Here is an 18,911-nt window from a genome sequence, read left to right as displayed (position 1 = left end):
TATGACAAAAGAAAAATCCAGATTATGTAGAGAGAGTAATACGAAAAGTTCGTGAATAGACATCCAGAAAGACCAAGAACGCCTTCATAAAGTAATTAGATCATATAGTCTTACTTGCGAACAAGGGTTGCAAGAGTGGTGGGCTGATCACGCGCGACAACGCTGACAGTGACGAGTCCAGGCACGTTGACAGTGGCGCAGAGAAGAGGGACGCCGAGAAGTCCTCCAGAGCAAGAAGTAGAGCGACTAGTGGTAGTAATAATTGATACGGCTGCGACGGCTGTAGGGGCGGGGGTAACTCCTGCTGATACTGAGGCGCTGAGACTCGCAACGCCTGAGACACCAGCTCCAGCGGAAACGGTGGCTATTCCCCCACTGGAGGGAAGAACGCCAGCGTTCAAAGTGACAGCACCAAGGTTGCCTAGACCTACGGTGAGACAGGCGTCAAGGAGGGCACCTGAGCATGACGAAGAAATGGCAGTAATGGTGTTGCCGTTGATGACTGTGCTGGTAGGAATGACTGCAGGGGCTGTGATCGAAGCACCGCCAGAGACAGTAGCCAATCCTCCGCTCGTAGGGAGAACACCAGCATCAAGTGTGATGGTCGCGAGGTTGCCTAGACCCAAGGTAATGCAAGCATCCACTGCGGCGCCCGAGCATGAGGTAGAGACTGCGGTGATGGTGTTGCCCGAGATGGTAAGAGGAGTAGCCAAAACAGCAGGGACGGTGATAGCTGCCGAGGCTACTGGCAGAGTTGCACTAACACCTGCGCTCACGAGGCCACCATCGCTGGGTAGAACACCGGCACCAAGAGTGACGGTAGCGATATCTCCAAGACCCAAGGTGATGCAAGCGTCAATAGCGGCGCCTGAGCACGATGTAGAGACTGCGGTGATGGTGTTGCCCGAGATGGTAAGAGGAGTAGCCAAAACAGCAGGGACGGTAATGGCTGCCGATGCGACTGGTAGAGTTGCACTAACACCTGCGCTCACGAGACCCCCATCGGTGGGAAGCACGTTGGCACCAAGTGTGACTGTTCCGAGAGGGCCAAGTCCAAGATTAATGCATGCTTGAAGAAGACCACTTCCAGTGCACGATTGAGAGATGGCGGTGATGGAAGTTCCGTCAACAACAGTGCTGGTAGGTACAACAGTGACGCTGGTGATCGCGGGTGTAGAGACGGGAAGACCTGCGCTGACCGAAACAATGCTGCCATCTGTGTTCAGAGCACCAAGAGTCACAGTGGTAGAGGGACCGACACCAAGTGCCAAGCAGAGTACACTGTTGCAAGAAGCAGTGGTGGTCGTGATCACGGCGCCTCCAGGAAGAGTGGTAGGAACGCTAGGGGCAGTGATCGCAGGAGTAGACACCCCACTGACACCAGCTCCAATGTTGATGAGGCTACCATCCGAGTTCAAAGCGCCCAAAGTCACTGTAGCAGATGGGCCAACGCCTAGTGCAAGACAGAGAAGTCCATTGCATGATGTAGTGGTGGCTGTGACTCCGGGGACGCTGGGCACACCGGTGACAGTAGGAGTCGATCCGAGGCCTGCGCCGATCTCGATGATGCTGCCATCGGGGTTGAGAGCGCCGAGCGTGGCGGTAACCGAAGGTCCAACTCCGAGTGCCAAACAGACCACTCCGTTACATTGTGTAGAAGTTGCAGTGAACTGGCCGCTAGCACCAGAGAAGGTTGTGGGAGTAGCCCCGGAGTTGCCACCGATACCAAGGTTGACCGTGACGCCATTTCCGATACCAAGAGTGGCACACAGGTCGACCAATGCACCGCCGCAGCTAGTTGTGGTTGAAGTCAAGGTGACGCCCGTGGGTACAGTCACACCTGGAGGGAGGGTGATAGATCCTACACCGCTGGTGATTGATCCAACGTCACTAGTGATAGATCCAACAGCACTAGTGATTGAAGGAATGTTGCTCGTGATTGAGGCAATGGCACTAGATTCCTCGGACAGGATAGAAGAGACAGTGGCAGTGGCTTCGCTCTGAACCGAAGAGATGATGCTAGAGATGCTAGAGGGATCGGTAACACCACTTGTCAAGGAGTTGATGATGCTCGACGCGTCCGATAGCGCAGAAGAGATGGCCGAGGTGGCCGAGGCACCAATTTCGCTGGTAACGGAACCAACAGCGCTGGTAATACCCGAGATGATAGGTACAGAGGAGAATCCTGGAAGGGAGGGTCTCAAGCTTGTAGAACCAGCATTGACGACTGAGGAGATCAATCCCGAAGGGAGGGAAGTGGCGGTGGGCAGCTCAGAAATCAACGAGCTCAATGCACCAGTGTTGACAGAACTGGCGGTAGTAAGTTGTGAGATCAAGGAAGAAAGCTGACTGCCGATGACACCCGTAGCAGTGGACGCCTCAGATACAAGGCTTGACACGATACCGCTGGGAACGGAAGAGAATCCTGGAAGAGAGACTCTAGAGCTCGTAGGACCAGCATTGTTGCCAGTGGGAACGCTTGCGGAAACACCAATTGATGCTCCTGCGGTTGCACTGATGGAAACAGGAGGCAAGATGGAAGAAGCAGCGGACGAACGTAGAGCAAACTGGATACCGTTACGGGTAACACCGTTGGTCAAAGAGCTGTAGAAAGTACACGAACCAGTCTTGGGGTCGTATAAGGTACCGAGACAACGAGCATTGGGTGAGCAAATGTTGGCACATCCGTTGAGAGAACCAATGGCCTGTCTCTTCAAAACCGAGTTACCGAGATTCAAGACATCGCCACCATAGAACTCGTTACAGTAGCGTGTGAACTGGGAGCCTAGAGCGCTGTATGTCGATTTGCTGGCGAATGGGCAGACGATCGGGGTAGAAGAGGCAGATGCTACTGAACTGGAGCTTCCGCGTGAGTTGGTCACAGGTGAAACGGTGTTTTGTCCGTTGTTGACTGCAGACGAAATTTGGCTCACGAGCGAACTCACGACTCCAGAGGGGAGGGTCGATGATGGGTTGGCGAGAACTGAGGACAGATCTGAGGCCAAAGAGGATCCGATGGAGACAGCGGGGTTTGTCAAAGACGCGATGGCGGAAGACAAAGCTGGGGCTCCGGTGACAGCAGGGTCGTTGCCCAAAGATGAAACGAGACTGGAGAAAGCGGGATTTCCGTTTCCACCTCCAACTCCAACTCCAGCTCCAGCCGATACGCCAGGGAGGTTGCCGATGACAGATGATGCAGCATCGGTCAAAGAAGAAGCGACGTTGGCAGGGATTGATGCGGAGGGGTTCGCAGCAATCGAGCTCAACAAGCTCGAGATGGCAGGTGCGACAGACGCAGCGGGGTTTGCTGTAGAGAGGAAGCCAAGCGCGGAAGATGCGGCGGCTGCGGCGTCCTGTCCAACGGCAGTAGGAACAGAGCTGGCATCCGAGGCAATCGAGCCAAGAATGGAAGAAAGCTGGGAAGGCACGGCCGATGCTGCATCAGCAAGCGATGAAGCAATGTTTGAGGCTTCAGCGGTGGGAATCGCAGCGGTGTTACCTGCAATCGAGCTCAACAGAGACGAAATTTGAGGAGCGACCGATGCTGCAGGGTTTGCGGTGGAGAGGAAGTTCAGTGCTGATGAGGCAGCGGCTGCAGCCTCTTGTGCAGCGTTGTTGGCGGCATCTGGAGCAGCTGTGGCAGCAGAGGCAATCGAGCTGAGAAGTGAGGAGAGCTCGGAATCTGCTCCCACACCTGCACCTACTCCTGCACCTGCACCGGCACCCAGTCCACTAGAGCCAGAGCCCAAGGAACCTGAGCCTGATCCTGATTCTGATGCACCAGCACCCGGAGCGGATGAGGCAGTAGGGTTGTAACACTCAGCAACAGCGGATGCCTCAGTCGACAGGGTGTCAACAGCGACCTCGAGGAGATCACCAAGCAAGCTGATGTTGCCGTTGTCTTTGATCTCAGCCAAAATATCGTCAAGACTGGAACCACCAATGCTGTCGATGAGGGCCTGTCTCTTGGTGGGGATGGCCGAAGAGCTGGCCAGAAGCAGCGAAATCGCCGAGAAGCCGGCGAAACGCATCTTGCTGGTCGAAACAAGGGAAAGATGTGTGAAGAAAGAGAGATTGTCAAAATGATAGAAGAGATGAGTCGCTTGAAGATCAGAATCGAGGACTCAGTGGGAACCATCTGTCCTGATATACCACCAACTTGTCGCAGAGTCACCATGTTGTGACCCAATTTCCAGACTTCATCATCACCATCCATGAGTGATCTGCGTTGTCTCGTTGTGACTATCGACTCTTTCATTAGATTGTTTCAGACAGGAGTTCCCTTCTACAGGTGTGATGTGGAGTTGGCAATGACACGCAGCGATACGCAATGCATCAACTGAAAGACACCGCCGTTAACAGGGTGAGACCTCTGAGGGGAGATTGGCAGTGACCACACTCGTTGGATGATAAGAGACGCCGAGAGACGGATTAGCGTGAGGAATGATCATCATCTCTAGAGACGTTATACAGGATCCGCTATCCAAGAAACCACGAGATTGGATCTAGGAAGAGGCACCACAATGATCTAGCCTGCTACTTGCTCATCTCGGGTACATGGAACTTAGAGACGTCGCATTGCTGTCGGGAATATCAGAATATCACTCAAGGTGTGTTGTCCACGGGACAAGGCACAGTGAGTCTGGAATGGGGTGTTAGGTCCTCCGGCGAATCTTCAAACTCAGCATCAGTATCGAAGAGGTCGATCAGTATTGACGTGAACCCTTATTGCCGTTGTGACAGCAGACCCTGTGCCCAGATAGGTCAAGATATGGCGTAAATTATGGACGTGGTTCCGGCAGTGGAAGCGTTTACGAGAAGGAGCACAGAGATCTTCAAACGGGTGGCTTCTCACTTGTCTTCTTATGGCAGGTATGGCTTTCTCGAGTTCTCCACCTTGCACTGCATTATACAAGAGGAGATGTCTAGTTGACGTGCGGGGTGTCTAACGAAATTATTACGAGGTCCGTGTTGACTACTAACCTCACGAAGGTTGTGTCGCCTGAAGTGTACTGAATTCCGGGGTCATCTTACTCGTGTAGTGGAGTACTTTCCAGCAAGGTGTGTTATTGTACTCCTATGTCGTTGATATAGTGCTACGTCAGTCCCAGCTACATGGTCCAATCTAAATCATGATATGCAGGTCCATTCGGCAGACGCGATGCTCGTCATTGTGGCTGTTTGCCAAAAACGATGTTGATTCCCAGATCGCTGTGGAGTAACGAGGATCGTTGTGGCAAGATGAGTGGTGGTGGATGTGGTGGTGTGAGGTTGAGATCCCCACGGCTCACTCGGCCAGACGTTGTCCGAAGTCTTCCAGAAAAACGGGCGCTAGTTCTACGCGACACGTTGACAGCTGTCCCATGGCCCTCGCAACGACCGGTTTTCCTCGGCCGACTGACATAACTCGACCCTAGAATACCGTTTGCTTGTGGCTGCACGAAGGAAGCTGTAAGGATCTGCAGCGAATGGGCGTCCGATACGTTGATGCCTATTTCGTGCCTTAATACCTTATAGAGAATACCCGATATGCGCGGCGCCGCCACTTGCGCAGTGACCTCTAGGTTGTCTTATTGGGCCAAGGACTGAATTTCTGCTTCTTGGTGGTCACTCACCATGACAAAGCAGGAAGTATCGTGTTCGGATGTTTAAACAGCTTTGTACATCTGTTTCCTTTTGCTTCCTATGTATAAGATCGATAGTAGAATGGAAATCGATGTTCAGTGTAGTCGACTGAGTCGCGGCTCAACAGCAATGACGCCGAAGCTCGCTCATATTCAGCCTAGACGGCCAAGTGTAAACATCCTTCGGGGACCCCGAGGCAGCGGATCGACCAAGAGCGCTATCGATTCGTTTTCGAAGTTGAGATAGTGGGGAACAGATTGGCTCCATGTCGTGGCGCTGACGACTAACTCATATCTAGAAGCCAAGTTTCGTGCTTGTTGTGGAGCCTCTGGTGGTTATCACGTGCAAAGGAGGAGACACACCAATGACAGGTAGTCTGGTCATGTGCAATGCTATTCTTGACCCAGCTGCTTAAACACAGGAACGGAAATTCGCGCAGGCAAGATCCACTGACAAGGACTTTAGACAATGAGTGGAGTGATTATCTCGCGGAATGTAAGAAGCAGATTTGGAGGAGGACAGCAGTCTATACACAGAGATTGAGGTACTCTTTTGTTACAACTTCTGGCTTGGCTCGATGGCTCCATATATCTCCTTGTTTGAGAATCGAACCGAGACGAACCATGATCAGTAATCGATTGTCGATGATCCTTCGGTGATTTAAACGAATACCTTGTCGATGCTCGACGATCCTCTCAGTGCCGAACGGTTGTGATTGCAACAGTATAGACAGAGGCCGAGATATGTCTATGGCAGTGTCAGGCACCAACAGCAACGAGATTGGCGTCTGTCTCTGATGCTAGCCATATTCCAACGAACCATAGTCTACTGGTTCAACAAGGGTTCTCCATATCTTAGAATGACTTCTTGCAAGCATATATGGGGATGTCTCCTGTCATCTGAAGCTTGATCGGCCAGGTTTTGTCCTGTATTCGGTTTAGGAGATGAGAGTCAGGGTCACCCTGTCGGCAGAAATCTGGGGCCCTTGCACGTAATGCTGGCTGGCATTGTGCTAGACCACATCGTGCAATTGATACCGAGCTCTCTTGATCGATCTGCATTCTCTTGAGAGTACCGCCGTGATTTGAACCACGATTGACGGGGCGCTCTCTACCGTGTGTTCTGTCGAAGTCAAGAATCGAAAACTCGAATCGCTTCAACACACGGTGCAAGCCCCCTTGATCGAACGTCTGTACTGCTCACAGATACTTCTTTGCAGCAGCGGCCACACGGTTTCTGAATACCGGACTCGAGACCGGAGCGTTGACAGTGTAGAAAGGATTCATAATACACTTGATCCAAGCCTCGTAGACATCGGTCATGAATTGCCTCACGGCTTCCTCAGTCTGAGCACTGGTCGGATTGTTGGCCAGTAATGTGCTCTGCCTAGCAGGAATAGAGGGATGTTGCCGTTGGGGTGCAGCAGCCGGGTAAGTAGAGTATGTCGTGGAAGAAGGATCTGGGTTCATGAGCAACATGAACTTCACATTTCCGCCAGTAATGAAGCAGTGGATGTGATTGTTTTGGAAGCGGTCTATGTGTTTGAGATAGCTATTCCAGATCGAGTCAGTCTAGGTCTAAGATGGGTTAGATGAACAAGATGAACTTACAGTCCGTTGTTCCCCCATTGTACTTCCTCGACAACGTCGAGACTGCTGTGAACGATGAATTGGTTCATGTGTCTGGCCTCATGGCGAAAGCGGGCAACGCCGTCTCCACCAGCCTTGGAAGTGCCAAATTCATGTTCGAAGAGGGGGTTGTCTCTCGTGCCGATGATTGTGAAGTAGTATGACATTGTAGTAGACGTGATTCGAGTGAGAGGACGAGGTTGTGTGGTATTTTGATGATAAATTCAGGAGCAATAGAGCTTCTACAGGAGGAGGAGGCCTTGAGAGCGACTCCTGTTTGGTGATGGAGAGCAGCTCGCGAGTGATCGGGGAAATGTCTTGGCACCACCGAAGCGTCAGCGACGACAGCGAATCTTTTGAAGGTTGCGGCCAAGCGCATACCATCCACCACAACCAACCATGTTCGGCGCATTCAAACCCACCTCGGCTCTATCAGGAGGTCTACTCTGGTATGCACCTTATCCCTGGCTACCCGCGCAAGCCAACACCATCTGACACGCGACTGCAGGAAAATCCCATGGCGACTCTCAGCACCGCAGAAGCTGCGCCAACGCCGTCGCCTTCGTCGCGTCGACAACATTGTCTCGGTCCTCGATAGTGCTCTTCAAAGACAGGTCCAGTCACAACCCGCCACCACTGCCACAAAGGGAATTGGCGCCACCCAGGCCACCACTGGGGAACTCGCCCAAACCGCCCAGGGACAGCGCTTGATGAACGCAGAGGTCAACACTCCTCTCAACGACCGTCGACATGGCAGAGGCCCGAGACAGGGCGAAATCCTAAGTGGCAGCTTGCCTATGGGTACTGTCACCATGACCGGTGACCAGGCGAGGAAGATGGGAACCATCAAGTTGATCGAGCGATGGAAGGCTGAGATGCCCACCGAGGCCGAAATGCTGCCAAGAGACAAATACACAATGTTCGATCGCAAGGAGAAGAAGTACAGAAAGGGCATTCACAGTGAGTCACCGTCTACATCACCCTTGAGCATTTGAACCTTGCTAATCATTTCCTTCCAGAATTGCCCAAGTGGACCAGAGTCTCTCAGCGCGTCAACCCTCCCGGTTTCTAGACCATCTTTCATCACTTTTTGTATATTCTATGCATAGGGCGGCGTTTGACCTAGGTTGGTCTCAGGATTTTGTACCAAAATACTACATCAAAGAATGTTGCCATGTCTGTCTCTTAATCATTACGATACTCGTGGCCCAAGACTACCTTATGCCAGCTAGCTATGTCTGCGCACAACGCTCTTGCTGCCCTCTGGTGGCTTCCTCTCTCCCAAGTTGTGCAGTCGCTCTCCGATAAGATACACTTCATCCTTGATGCGACCTCTCCAGCGACGCATGCCCTCGCTCAATTCCCATGTACACCATAAGCCCAGTGCTTGACTGGCGCATATCGGATAGCTGTAGCGGTAAACCTTGGTACGAACACTGGCAGATATCAAATTTGTGACATCCAGGAACGATGCAATCAACGGAGGGCAGATCAAGACGATTGAGAACAGCAGTAGTGTTGGCAACACGAACGCACGTGTTGCTAATTTGACGTTGGGATTGGTGAACCCATCGCGAGTGATCGCTCGCATCGCTGCGGCTGGCCGGGAGTTGCGTGACAGGAGCAGCAGACGCAGGACCACTCTTCCATAGATGAACCCGAGTGTCCAGTCTTGGAGAATATGGAAAGTATGCGATGCCACTGCCAACTGTGCAACTTGCGTCTCCGTAAAGTTCGTGAGCGTCGTATTGGCTAAGGTGACCTGAGCTCCGGGCATGTGGTCTGAAGTGATATTATCCGTCTTGTGGGTTACCGCTGTCGGGCCCATGTAAGTGCGAAGTGGCAGAATGAGGTAAAGTTCCAAGACAAGGGCGAAAAGAGTCGGAACAATCACGACGGCGAATCCATACACATAAGCGCTTCGTACTAAACGCCAGGTCTGCTTCCTGACGTTGGCACTGATAGCAGCCAAATTCTGTCTAGAAGTCGTTTGCTTGAGACTCTTGACTGCCTTTCGTCCATTGAACATAGATTGGAGCATCACTCCCAAGGCTGTTATTCCGACAGCAAAGTTGTACAAATCGTTGAACGCAACGCGTTGAGGAGCCAGGATTGACATTATCAGACGTCCAAACAGCATTGGAACAACAGTGATTCCCATACCCATGGCGATGGCAAACATCCACAGAAGCGAGACGAAGGTGATGATTCGTACGCGGAAACGTGGCGGGATGTAAACGTGAACGAAATTTTCAGGTTGTCGGCTATGAACACCATTGCTGGTGTATGTGCCGTCCACTCGTTGGTCGGTCTCACTGACCTCCAGGAACACTACGTCGCCCCGAGGGATTCTAACCTGGTCGGTAGCGGGTGCTCGAACGTACTTGCCATCCTTGACAAAGTGTTCGGAGTTTACAATGGCGCGCTGATCCTTCCAGGGGTTGAGTCTGCTAACCAACGACTCTCCATCCAGATGACCCTCTTCGATCTTGCGTCGCTCACCGAAGAGGAACTGAGAAAGGCGCAATGAATGTGCGCAAAGCCTGAGCCATTTGCCGAAAATTGTCTCCATCCCTTTAGATGGAAAGAGGTAGGAGGCCACCACAGGAGCGAGAAGATTGTATCCCAGGAAGTCGATGGGAAACTCGAGATCTGCCTCTGGTCTAGCCCATCGGACAGGAAACACTCCAAATCGCGAAGTGCCCCAGATAGCACCGCCGAGGCAAACGATGACCAATCCACCATATATAGCTCCGCTGAAAGCGATCTTGCGAAGTTGCGTGGTGACACTGCGCTCAAGAACGTCACGAACAGGGTGGAAAGTTGGATCGTCAGGATCTCTGATGAAATAGAGCACGCCGTTGCGCAAGATTCTACGGCACATGGACACGAACAAAGCAAAATGGAACATGTAGCAAGTGCCGATGAACCAATGCAAGAACACAAACAGCCATGGCGATCTGTTGGCGAATGCAAGTCTGGAAGCAAACGATGCGTTTTCGAAAAGTGGGAGCAAAGCAGAGTCGAGAAGCATGCCACAGTAGAGGGGAAACGCGAGCATTTCGATGCTGATGATCAAGATGACCTTGAATACTCCGCCAGCTTGCTTGAGGACATCTGTGAAGCTCTTCTCAAAAGTCTGTAGGTTTGGCGAGCTGAAGAGTGATTCTTTGCGAAGGAGGTACATGGTCCCGATCACAGCGAGCAGGATATATCCCGCCAATACGGTGAGACACCGATCCTCGTTGGTCCAGATAGCTAGTGCGGGATCCAAAGAGCCACTATCATGCTTGACTGTGAAGGTGAAGGTGCCATTTTTCACGGCTTCTGACAAGCCTTCTCCAAGGACCGCGCGGATCCATGTGTAGCTCGTCGCGGTCTGTTGCAAAACTCGTGCAGCTCCTTCGGTGACAACCCCACGCAGTTCTGACGCGGTTGAATTCTGTGCGTGATACAAGAGACCGGATACACATGTAGCAAAAAATTTCACTACCTGAGCAGCTTCCGCTCTCAGATTCAGAAGGGACTGGTGCGCCTCGTTGGACTTCACCAATGGTCCGAGCTCTAGTGGTCCATCACCGTCGAACAGTTCAGCCAGACGTACACCAGCACCGTTTGCTGCCTGATGAGCGCGGTTCGCCAACGATTCCACATATCCGAGGCCGGCCTTCCGGAGAACAGAACCAAGAGCAAGGGTGAGTAGTTGCGTCAGAATCTGAGCACCAAAATACGTGGCTGCACCACCAACATAGACGGTGATGTCAACGATCGCATCGGCGAACATGGAAACAATGCGTAGAGGAGTCATGACCAACGACGTGATCGGATCACCAAGAAAGAGCAGGGCGATCTTTCCGAAAAAGTATGGTAAGCCAATAGCGATCCAAAGGGTGGCTGTGATTAGGAAACCACAAAACACGGCTGTCTGTGCTAACCCAGCCAAGGGCCCTTGCATGCCAATCAACTCGAGGACGCCTTCAAGATCTTCAGCGTCTTCGATAGCTTCCGCGTCCAAGCCAGCATCGGCTGCGGCTTGAAGAACCTCGGGATCCTGTGCATCTCCAAAACCATGATCGCCATCGTGAACGTGGACGAAAGGCGGTTCCTCTGCTTCATCACGAACGATCTCTTCGTCAAAGTCTCTTGGCTGGGGATCGTTCAGGTCGTCTTCGACCACGATATCAGCCCAAAACCAATCGAACAACCTAGAAACCGGGCCCTTGCGTGGTTCAACAAGCTGTGTTGTTTGAGGGACACTGTCTTCTTGTGGTGAGGGATGTTCTTCATCGGGAATTTCTGCTCTCTGCTCCTCATAGATCGAAAAGATGACTTCATCGTCTTCGCCCGAATAATGCCTATCCGAATCTACGACAGGGGCTGCGGACTGAGAGTCTGTTGATTGCTGGCCCGTTGTCGTATTGGCCGCGGTCGTCGCTTGACTTTCTTGCCCATGGTCCTCGGTAGAATGGTCCGGAGGGAACAAGTACCCAACTGGCATCATGTTGGGATCGCGCCGAGGATTGGTTGTGATTGACTGCCAACTTCCATTGCTGCTGTTACCACTATCTCCCGCGCCGCTACGATCGCCGTCTTCAAGATCATCTGTGGGTTCCTCAAGCGATTGTATGACCCTCTGTGCATGTGACGATGCGTCTCTCGGAGGCATTGCTGGTCGTCTTCTTGGTTCATCCTCATCATCTTCCTCCGTGACACTTTCCGTATCAGATTCACGAGGCGCAGGGCCTGCTTCAGGGTACTCATCCTCGGAGAGCCCAAGCTTGTCGTCAGGAAGGTTGCTCAACAACATGTACTTGGTCTGACCCTCTTTCAGCAGAAATTCACGCCAGAGGTCCTTCTCTGTAGGGCCTAGATTGTCCAGAATAGCCCAGATGTTCTTGACAATGTCAGCCTGAGACATACCAGAATCTTCAGCCAGTTTGAGCTGCTCAAACAGTTCCTCACTAGCTTCTTCAAATGCTTGCATGAATTGCTCGTGATCCTCGCCCTCAAACTCGTGAGGTACTCCAGCGTTGTCCATCAGGGTTTCCATAGCGTACCAGCCGATAAACTGTGTTTCGTCATATTCAGAAGTTTCGCTCTCGGACACGGGCTGTTCGAAGATATGTCGGTAACGCTCTACATTGGGTCGCAGTCTCTCGTCTTCCAATGCAGCAGCCTCGAGGTCCTGTAGGCGTTGAGCGGCTCTTTCGGCAACGTCCAGTTGTATCTCTGCATCGCGGATATGGGCGGCAGCGTTGATGATGGGTTGCTGTTGGACGACCCATTCCCGAATCAAAAAGATGAGGATAAAAGCGACTACGACATTGATGGTGATTATGTCGCCCTCGAGTACGTCGAGAATGAATCGATTGAGCCAGACGTGAGAGGTCAAATTATTTACAGCCTTGACGTCGGACAACAAGCTAGAATGGAGTGGTGCGAACGACGCTTCGGATGGTATGTTTGAGGAAGAGTAGATGGCAGTTTGACCTAGAGGCTTCAGAGGATAGAACAAGGAGTTTACAAAGAACTTGCCCATACTCAGGCCAAAAGGCTCTTTATCGGCAACAGCATCGCTGATAGGGGCTGAACTATTATGTTGCTGGGCAGCATGGGCCATCTTAGCCAGCCAAGGGTCTCGTGCCCAACCTGCGTCCAAGATCCAGAAGAGGCCCCTCCATGACCAACGGATGCACCAAGGAAGTACTACGAGCCAGACAAGAGCGACGGTGATAGCACGAGCCCAGGTCGACAAGTAGTTCAATATGTGTAGAACAGCTCGTTTCGCGAAAATAGGCAGCGGGAGAGTTTGGGGCATGTGCGAGTCGTAGAGTTTTGTGAAGCGAAAAGGAGTTTTACAGAGCTCGCAGTGCTTCTTGTTGGAATGGGAGAGCCACTCCATCAGGCAGTCCTGATGGACGAACTTGATGCTGCCACTGCACTTGCAGGGGTAGAAGAGCGGCTCTGCAGCCGAAGCCTCACTGCGACATATCCTGCATGTGTCGCCCTCGGCGGGCGACTTGTCACCACCCTCAGTAGGGTCGAACTGCGGATCGTTCATGATGTCCGGCGGGGACGCGGGGTCTGCGGTCGACATGGTGCGATGCTGGCGTCAATGAGGAAGCGAGTGACTCGGGAAAGGCCGTCGAGGCGGAAGTGTTGTATTAAAGCGACATCTAAGACGGACAGGGCGGAACTGATGGACAGCGGACGAGGGTCTTCTGTAGTTTGGGTGTCGACAGCGAGTCTTGTACACGACAGGTTAAAGTGGAAACAGCAACAACGACCTCAAACTACTCGGAGTATGCCATCCAGTGGACCCGCAAGCACGTGAAAAGCCAAGACTGCGGATCGGCAACACTGCTCCTCCGTCTCTGTTTCGTACCTGCTGGAAACATCTCTTGACAACAAGAGCTCTATGGCTAGACAGATACCTCCATTCTTGGTGAAGCTTGCAGTCCTTGGATCCTATTATAGTAACTCGAACAGCAAATAGTGCAGAATAAATGCACAATTGCGCGTGGTATAAACACTAGGAGTGGATATCAGGGTTTCCCTATGACGTGCTGTGCGGCGCACGCGAGCAGCCGCAGAAGCAAGGTTCAAGCACAAGCTGCCCGGTTTCTCGTCACTCTCTCCTGACAAGCATAATAACTTTGTCATATCAAGACACGTCCCCATCTAGATTCCGTCCACACACGCTGCACTGGTCCTTTGGTCAAGCTCTATGCAGGTCTAATATTCGTCCTCTGTCACCATGGCCATCCGAAGTGAGAAGGCGCCGAACGGCTCCATCTCAACATCGTCCTCATCACGAGGGCGCCAGGTCAAGAGACGAGGTTTCTTCTCGCGACTCATCAGTATAGCTCTGAGGTGTGTCCTTGCACTCGCTACTTGCGTCAATCGTCGATTGCTGACTCTACCGCAGATTGTCCATCTGGTACACGCTCCTGACAGTCGTCTTCCGCTGCCCATCGTCGCCCAAACAGCTTACCAACGACTCGCCAAATGTTTGCGAACCCTACTTCCAACTGAGAGACTATGCTCTTCCTCACCTCCAACCCTACTACAATACCTATGCCGCCCCCTACGTTCAGCAAGCTCAGCCTTACTTTGACCGCGTCAAGGAACAGGCCTACCTCCCTGCTGCTGCCTTTGCTCAGAAGCATGGCGCTCCTCGTGCCGCTCAAGTCCAGAAGTATGCCACCAAGGAGTGGCAGCGATCTGTCCGTCCTCAGTTGGATGTCGCTCGCAAGCACGCCCTGAAGCAGTACGACTCTACCCTGGGCCCTCACGTCCAAAAGGTCCAAGACGCCATCTCGCCTTACTACACCAACGTCAAGGCCTCGGCCACTGACTTCTACGAACTCGAGTTGCTCCCCGCCTACAAGCACACGGCTCCCTACGCAAAGAAGTTCTACGGTCACGCCCATCGCTTCTCCGTCAACACTGCTCTTCCCTACGCTCGCTGGGGTACCGACTTAACTTTCACCTTTGTTCGCCGTCAGATCTGGCCTAGAATCCAAGTTCTCTACGGAGAGAATGTTGAGCCTCAAATCTTCAAGATCAGCCAGAGACTGGGCCGCTACCGTGACGAAAAGAAGATTGAAGCCGCCGTCGAATCTGCCGAGAGTTCCGCCTCTTCTTCCTCATCGTCCTCTTCTTCTGCATCGTCGGTCGCATCTGCCTCATCTACGGTTATCGCCAGCACACCCTCAGCTGTGGTTTCTAGCGCCAGTTCTGTCATCGAGTCCATCATGACAAAGGCATCCAGCGTTGTTGCTGCCTCGCCTTCAATGGCTCCTACTGAGGAAGAGCCCAGCGCCGCTGAACAGTTCTCTCAAGATTTGAAGGTCTGGGAGGAGCATGTCTCCATCGCAGTACGTGAGGGACTTGACCATCTTCGTGAGCGTATCCAGGAGATTTGCGACCGCCAAGTCGAGACCCAAACCAATGGTGTTGGTGAGGCTTTGATCATTCAGTTGGAAGAGAGTTCCTCGTCGGCCTTCAGGAGCCTCAAGGCCAGAGTCGAAACCGTTATTGAACACCTCCCCGAAGAGCCTTCCGAGTCTGACGTCTCGTCTGCTCAAGATTCTATCAACAAGGAGGTCAAGAAGGCTGGTCAGACCATCAAGCAGAAGGCCCAGAACGTTCGCGATTGGAAACAGACCTTTGATAAGGACATCACCCGTCTTATCGAGGCTGCTGCCAACTCTACCCTTGAGACTATCGACAGCATCCGCGACCTCCGTTTGCAGGAGATTGGCAGACGCTGGGCTTCCAATACTGCTATCACTCACAGAGACTGGACTAAATACAACGATCTCAAGAAGGCTTCCAGTAAGGGTCGCGATGAGGTTGCTGTTCTTGCCACCTCGAACGAGCTCACCGAAGCCAAGAAGGGTGCCCAGTCAATTGAGGACAGAGCCATGATTATTGCCGAAAACGCTGCCAAAGAGCTGACCAGGCTCAAGAGTGTTTCGCAATGGAAGCTCGAAGCCAGAGATTCTTCCGATGATTTCAACACAAAGTATGCACCCGCCGCCGCTGCTCGTGCTAAGCAGCAAGTTGCCGAGAAGATTTCTGGCGCCAGAGAGGCCATTGTCGGAAGCTCCCAGGGCACAGTTGAGTCGGCCTCATCTGTTTTCTCCTCTCAGGGCTCCCAAGTAGCGTCCAGCGTGGCCGCTCAAGGGTCTCAATTAGCCTCAAGCCTTTCTTCGCAGGGTTCCCAGATGGCTTCCAGTGCTTCTGAAGCTGTCCTAGGTACTAGCACAGGTTCGGTTGAAAGCGCCGCATCGAAGGTGTCTGAGAAGGTTCTTGGCTCCGAGCAACCCACTCTCGAAAGCATTGCCTCAGTCGCTTCTGAGAGTGCTAAAAGCGCAGCTACTGCCGTATCGGAATCCGTCCTGGGCACTCAACCCGGAGTCGCAGAACAGGCCGCTACAAAGGCGTCCGAAGCTGTAGTCGGCCGTGACACCCCTGTGATCGAGAGCATCTCCTCTGCCGCTAGCTCCGTCAGCTCGCAGGTCGCCAACCAGTCTCTTTCTCCCGAGATGGCAAAGAGCCTCAAAGCTGGAAAGTCTAGTGCAATTTCTGCTGCCAGTGATGCATCTTCCAGCGTTGCCTCAGTTGCATCCAGCGTGTCCGCCCCGTCGATTGTGTCTGAAGCGTCTTCGAGCATGAGTTCAATTGCCCAGGAAGGAGCATCCAGTGCCTCATCCGTAGCATCCCAAATCTCCGAGAGTGCATCTGACGCTTCTCAGAAGGCTTCAAAGAAGGTCTGGGGTGGAGCAATGGCCCAAGCAGTTCCTTCAGCACGCTCCATTGTCCTTGACGATGATATTGTCGACGACGAGTCCACGTACTCGAGCAAGCTGCAGGACATTCTCGGAAAGGCTGGAAACCAAGCAAGTCAGCTCACTCAAGCTGTCCAGGATGCCTTGAAGCCTACCCCTACTCAGGGTAGTGTCGAGTCAGTCACCTCTCTTGCCAGTGAGCAGTATGAGAGAGCTCTCTCTGCAGCGAGCAGTGTCATTTTCGGTACCGAACAGGGCGTTGGAGAGTCTCTGTCGAGTGTCGCCAGTGACAGATATGCCTCTGCCGTCTCTGCCGCATCCAGTGCTATCTACGGTGAACCAATTCCTGCCACAAAGTCGATTGCATCTCAAGTTGCCTCGGTTGCGGCTTCCGTCACCGCTGGCGCTAGCAGTGCTGGAGACTCTTTCCAGTCGCAGGCCAGCTCAATCTACACTGAGGTCCAGTCTGCTTACTCAAGCTCTATTGCCGACCCTCTACAATCAGTGTACAGCAGCTCTATCGCAGACCCATTGCAGTCTGCCATGTCTTCCATCTCTTCGATTGCTTCTTCAAGACTCCAGGAAGGTCTTTCTTCAGCAAGTGCTCAATTCGAGCAGGCCAAGAGCGCCGTTGGTGCCTCGCCAACACCAGTTCAACAAGGTGTCATGGCAGATGCTCAGCGTAGATATTACGAGATGGTCGGTTACGCCTATGACCGTTACTCGGCTTTCGAATCTGCTGGAAGAGACATGGTTTCTACTCGTCCTACGGCCACCTCTGGATATTCGAATGTGCTTGCTGCCGCTCAGAGCCAGTACAGCAGCGCCATCAGTGCTGCTTCTAGCAACATGGACATTGTCATCTCATCGGCACGTTCTGTCGTTAGTGGAACCACTCAGTCTCCAGCTCAGAGCTTGATTGACCAGGCCTCAAGCCAATACGACGCTGCGACTTCAAGCGCTTCATCCTACCTCGTGATCGCTTCTTCCAAGGCTAGCGAGGCTGTCTACGGCACTCAGCCTGCTATGTACGAGAACCTTCTTGCATCTGCCCAGAGCCAATACGATGCTGCTTACAGCGCTGCAAGCGTCAACCTGAACAACATCCTTGAGTCGGCAAGCTCTACTGCTGCCCCTGCCTTTGACACTGCTTTCGAACAGTACGAGTTGGCTGTTTCAGCTGCTGGCGAGCAATATTCCCTGGCCAGTGTCAAGGCAAGTGAAGCAATCTACGGAACATCAACAGGATCTGTCGAGTCGCTTGCCAGCGCTGCAAGCACAGCCATCTACGGAAGCGAAACTCCTTGGACGGAAGCCGCTGCGTCGCAAGCAAGCGAAAACTGGGAGATGCTGGTTTCCAAGGCCAGTGAACAAGTTTACGGTTCTCCTACGCCCTTCTTCTCCCAAGCTGGAGAGTATGCTTCTCAGGCTACCGTTGCTGTAGTCGAACAGTATGCCGCAGTCTCTGCTCTTTTCGATGAACTCGTCAATGGACGTGAGCCAGAGTTTACCGAAAGTGTGTGGAACCGCCTTCAATCTGCCTACTCGACTGGTGCCCCAGCTGTTGTGTCGAGTGCATCAAGCTATGCTCAAGATGCTTACGCCAGTGCATCTTCGTTCTACGAGTCGACCTTCACACCACCACCAGCTGTCGAAGATCTCCTCGACAACGTCAACGAGCAGATCAATTCCGCGGTTGATGCTGTTTCTGCTCAAATCTACGGCACTACAAAGGGTAGCGTCGAGCAGATGACCGAAGCAGTTGGTAGCGCGTACAACGATGCTGCTTCTCGCGCTAGTGAGGCTGTCTACGGAACCACGACCGGTTATGCCGAAGCCGCCCAGAGCCAGATCTCAGACGCTGCTTCGTCTGCGCAGCAGGCTATCAGTGAAGCCTTGTTCGGTACTCGTTCCACAGCGGCAGCTGCCAGCATCTACACGTCGATCGCATCTGTTGCGTCGGAGAACCGTGATGCTGTAGTGTCAAAGGCTGTCGAACAGTATGAGGCAGCGACATCAGCTGCCAGCAGCGCCATCTACGGATCCGAGAAGGGGGCTTTCGAGAGCGCGCAAAGCAGACTCTCGGTCGCAATGGCTAGCGCATCCAGCAGATTGGCCGAGTTTGGGGAGACTGCAAGCAAGGCGACGGATGATTCGGTGTCTAAAGTGGTAGAAGCAGCCCAGGATGCCGCTTCATCAGCAAGCAGTGTAGCCTCGTCGGTCAGCATCAGAGTTAGAGACGAGCTTTAGGTGCATAAACAAAAGAAAGGTGTGACGATGATGAAGGAAAGGAGGAAGACGAAGAAGTTCGTGAGTTATTAACGAAGCCTTTGTCTATTTATATAATATAAACATGATTCGC

At 52.8% G+C, this 18,911-nt stretch overlaps 4 protein-coding genes across 4 annotated transcripts; 2 read left to right on the top strand and 2 right to left on the bottom strand.

Annotated features, from left to right (window-relative positions):
* Positions 1 to 6,824: 6,824 nt before the first annotated feature.
* Positions 6,825 to 7,420, bottom strand: M436DRAFT_35008 (trafficking protein-like protein particle complex subunit 2; the record flags this gene model as incomplete). The annotated part of the gene is made up of 2 exons (XM_013576140.1): positions 6,825 to 7,176; positions 7,236 to 7,420. 2 exons carry the CDS (start codon positions 7,418 to 7,420, stop codon positions 6,825 to 6,827), a joined length of 537 nt encoding a protein of 178 aa, XP_013431594.1.
* Positions 7,421 to 7,652: 232 nt separating this feature from the next.
* M436DRAFT_37022 (uncharacterized protein) lies at positions 7,653 to 8,325 on the top strand (the record flags this gene model as incomplete). The annotated part of the gene is made up of 3 exons (XM_013576512.1): positions 7,653 to 7,702; positions 7,762 to 8,213; positions 8,273 to 8,325. 3 exons carry the CDS (start codon positions 7,653 to 7,655, stop codon positions 8,323 to 8,325), a joined length of 555 nt encoding a protein of 184 aa, XP_013431966.1.
* A 156-nt stretch (positions 8,326 to 8,481) lies between these two features.
* On the bottom strand, positions 8,482 to 13,350 carry M436DRAFT_77293 (uncharacterized protein; the record flags this gene model as incomplete). The annotated part of the gene is made up of 1 exon (XM_013576879.1): positions 8,482 to 13,350. One exon carries the CDS (start codon positions 13,348 to 13,350, stop codon positions 8,482 to 8,484), a length of 4,869 nt encoding a protein of 1,622 aa, XP_013432333.1.
* An 829-nt stretch (positions 13,351 to 14,179) lies between these two features.
* M436DRAFT_37124 (uncharacterized protein) lies at positions 14,180 to 18,799 on the top strand (the record flags this gene model as incomplete). Its single annotated transcript, XM_013576534.1, has 5 exons — positions 14,180 to 15,924; positions 16,024 to 16,213; positions 16,307 to 17,053; positions 17,087 to 17,302; positions 17,477 to 18,799. Coding segments are annotated over 5 exons (4,221 nt in total), but the record flags the coding sequence as incomplete, so codon positions are not given.
* Positions 18,800 to 18,911: the final 112 nt, after the last annotated feature.

The sequence above is a fragment of the Aureobasidium namibiae genome, assembly GCF_000721765.1.
Source record: "Aureobasidium namibiae CBS 147.97 unplaced genomic scaffold scaffold_1, whole genome shotgun sequence".
Lineage (NCBI taxonomy): Eukaryota > Fungi > Ascomycota > Dothideomycetes > Dothideales > Saccotheciaceae > Aureobasidium > Aureobasidium namibiae.
This window is presented reverse-complemented; position numbering and strand designations above follow the sequence as displayed.